At 47.6% G+C, this 3,312-nt stretch overlaps 1 protein-coding gene across 1 annotated transcript in view; it reads right to left on the bottom strand.

Annotated features, from left to right (window-relative positions):
• The window catches only part of ACVR1 (activin A receptor type 1), a 37,897-nt gene that overhangs the window by 9,567 nt on the left and 25,018 nt on the right, over window positions 1-3,312 (bottom strand). Inside the window, exons 6-7 of the mRNA XM_018078905.1 lie at window positions 2,249-2,395; window positions 14-289 (exon numbers count right to left, since the gene is read on the bottom strand). Coding sequence (XP_017934394.1) covers window positions 14-289; window positions 2,249-2,395 — 423 coding nt within the window. The remainder of the gene's footprint in view (window positions 1-13; window positions 290-2,248; window positions 2,396-3,312) is intronic.

Raw genomic sequence — 3,312 nt, 5'->3', positions numbered from 1 at the left:
GGGCTGCACTCACCCAGGTCAGCGATGCAGCACTGCCCGTTCTTCTTGACGAGGATGTTCTTGCTCTTGAGGTCGCGGTGGGAGATGGCCGGCTTGCCCTGCGTGCCGAAGATCTCGATGTGCAGGTGTGCCAGCCCGCTGGCGATGGACAGCACGATGCGCAGGCAGCTCACCGTGTCCAGCGTGGTCAGCTGCAGGTAGTCGTACAGAGAGCCCATCTCGTGGTAGTGTGTGATCAGCCACAGCTGCGTGCTGGAGTTCCGGGAGGTCATGTCGGAGGCGATAAAACCTGGGGGGAGAGAGAACAAAGGAGAAATAAGGAAACAAAGTGACAGAGCTCCTTCAAGACTCACCCAAGAGAAGAATCAATTCTGAGGCCCCTCTTGCAATGTAAAACTGTTTAATTACAACTTTTCTGCAGCTGCACTGCAGACTGCAGGTATCACTGTGATGGAAACAGAGCTGACAGATTCTGGAAGTCTGACTCACACCTATTCACAAGAACACATTTATGTATTTGTCAGTCACACCAAACAACTACTTGTTAGGACCACATACTTTAAAAATACACTTATTTTTATTTTTCCTTCTTTTTAAAGGACTTGGGGGTGGGGAAGCTCCCAGTCAAACAGAAAGACCCCAGGGTTATAGCACATCTGCTGCTGCCCACTTGAGTGAATCACACTAGAAAGCAGCAACACCTCAAGGATCAAGCCACAAGCAACCACCTCCATTTTCAGGGCCCACAGGCAGCTAGTGCAGGCTGCTGAGAACAGGGTTAAGCATGTAGCCCAAACACAATGATCTTCTACGAAGGAACAGAGAAAATTTTCTGTTCAAAACTCGTGAACCTCAAGAGTGCCTTCAAAAATGTGGTGTCTTAAAACTGAGCACCAAATTCAGGAGTAGCTCCCTTCCTGCCTCCTCTGCATTGGGTCTGTACCAGCCCAGTGACCTCAACAGCTTTAGCTGGAACAGCATAAGTTTTATTCCCAAGTCAGAGGAACAAACCGTGTTTACTAAAAGCTCACATACGACATTTTTCAGAAAGAACGCCCACTGCCTTCTCTCCTGAAGTCAGACTTTGCACAATGTGACGCTTCTGTAATCTGTGATATTGTTTAATATTGCATCTAAAAAAAGTCAACAAAATAGGCAACAAATCTGACAGTTATCAAGAAAGACTAAACACAGGCAGAGGACCAAGGGAAATGTGCAATGTAATTTCAGCCAAGTCACTTGCTCTCTTGGGAAGGGAAGTTCAATAATTCACATTTCAGGAGGCCATCAAATTATTTTTGCAGTAACAAAGGAACTGCTTCAGGAAACATTAGACAAACGTCTAGCAGGGTGAGCTACAGAGCCAAGGAACATTCTCTGACAGGAAGCAAGAATAAGGAGCCCAAGGAAAACCTGACTGAAGACAGATAGATTGTGGGTGAGGCAGTGTCAGCACTCAGAAAATGGGCTGCTGCTTTTATTTGTAGAGGTGGCACAGCAGTGACAGAAGGGCATGTCTATTAGGACTCAAAGGGCTGCTTAAACCTCAACCATGGCCCAACACAACAAAGCCATTTTCCCAGCTCTCAGAACCAAGCACACGAGGTAGAAGCAATGCACAAGGGTCACAGTACTTCCATATTTACAAAGAAATGAGATACATCATTCAACTACAGCTGAAGTTTAAACACCAAAGGAGCTTATTCTGACCATGAGCAGGACTGCAAAACAGAAGAAAATAACGGATTCGTACTTCATTTTACTCAGGCATTCATTCAAATCCTGAAATGTCTTTATAAACTCCTCCCCACTTTTTCTCCCTCCATTTCTGCAGGGAAGCTGAAGTTACAAACAAACACAGAACCACTAGAACTTGCCCTGACACACTGTGCAGGTCTCTGTGGTGAGAGCTGCAAGGGGCAGCTCTTCCATGGGGGTCTGTGGCACCTCCACTGTTTTCTGTGAGCTGTGCTGCCACCAACTGATTCATGGATTAATCTGCTTCCTGCTGGAATATTGCAGGGTAACAAGTCATGGCTGTCACCACACACTCCCCATCTGAGACCCAGCCCCCTCCTGGCAGGTCTCTCTCTGAAAATTTCCCTTCAACTGTTTATCACAACACAGGAACTTAAAGACTGCAAGATACATGGTGAATGTGCCGTGCCTTGCAATGCCAAGTTCCCTGTGCAGGTAACTCACCTTTAACCAGCCACACCAGGCTACAGAACGTGGCTGTCCTACTTACCCAAAATATTCTCGTGCCGCAGCAATACAGTGTTGTACAACTCAGTTTCCCTGAACCAGGACTTTTCATCCCTAGAGGAGAAGATCTTCACAGCAACATTTTCTCCTTGCCACTGACCCCTCCAAACTTCTCCATAACGGCCCTTTCCTGATGGGGAAAAAAAACACAGAAGTTGTAAACTAAGAACCTTCCCCGAGGAGAAGGGCAGGATGAGCTGAAAGGATGGAAACTCAGCTGTTGTGGCCCAAATATCACACTGGTGTGGTCTGATCATGCACTTCGTACCACTGGAGTCACGCTGTGCTCACCATCCCTTCACTTCTCCTGTTGTTTTGACTGCAAGCCCTCTGAGTGTGGATCTCTCCTGCCTGCACACCAGTGCAGTAGGAGGGCGTGAACTGGGAGGGGTCACCATTCAACCACCAGCAATCCAAGTGTTTTTGCAGCGAAGTGACTTTGGCAGCACATGGCAAGGTCAGTGTGCACAACACAAATAAAGATGTGAATTCTGCAGTTAGAAGGACAGGAAGCATATGTAATGCTGGGGATACAACCTTTACTTTTCTATTACATCAGCAGCCCTTGCAGAAACAGTCAACACAAAACACAGAATGATGATTTAGAAACAAACAAAACCCCAAACTCACCTACAAACAAAAAAAGGATTAAAAAAAAAACCAACCCCCCTCAAAACACACCCCTGTTCAGTGGAGATCAGGACACACAGTCTGAACACCAAGCTTTTTACCCAAATAGCTTAGAAGGAATGTATGATGTTAAGAAGCACCCAAGCACAAAGCCCCATCCTGGACAAGGTATGCTGGAACAATTCTGGCTGTTGCCATTTCCATCACAGCCCAAGAACAGCAGCCTCGGGCACGAGGCCATGAACTGTGCCAGATCTGGCAACCCTAAACACCCAAACTCTGCCCTTTGTTGCTCTGCCGTTCCGTGTCCTTCAGAGGCACGTGGGAACCAGCAGCAGGTTCACCAGAGACACCCAGCGCTGAGGCCTCGCTGCTGTCACCCCAGGGACACCCCGCTGCTGTCACCCCAGGGACACC

The sequence above is a fragment of the Manacus vitellinus genome, unplaced genomic scaffold (assembly GCF_001715985.3).
Source record: "Manacus vitellinus isolate BGI_N305 unplaced genomic scaffold, ASM171598v3 scaffold_43_pilon, whole genome shotgun sequence".
NCBI lineage: Eukaryota > Metazoa > Chordata > Aves > Passeriformes > Pipridae > Manacus > Manacus vitellinus.
Note: the sequence above shows the minus strand (reverse complement) of the source record. Positions and strands in the feature narration are given on the sequence as shown.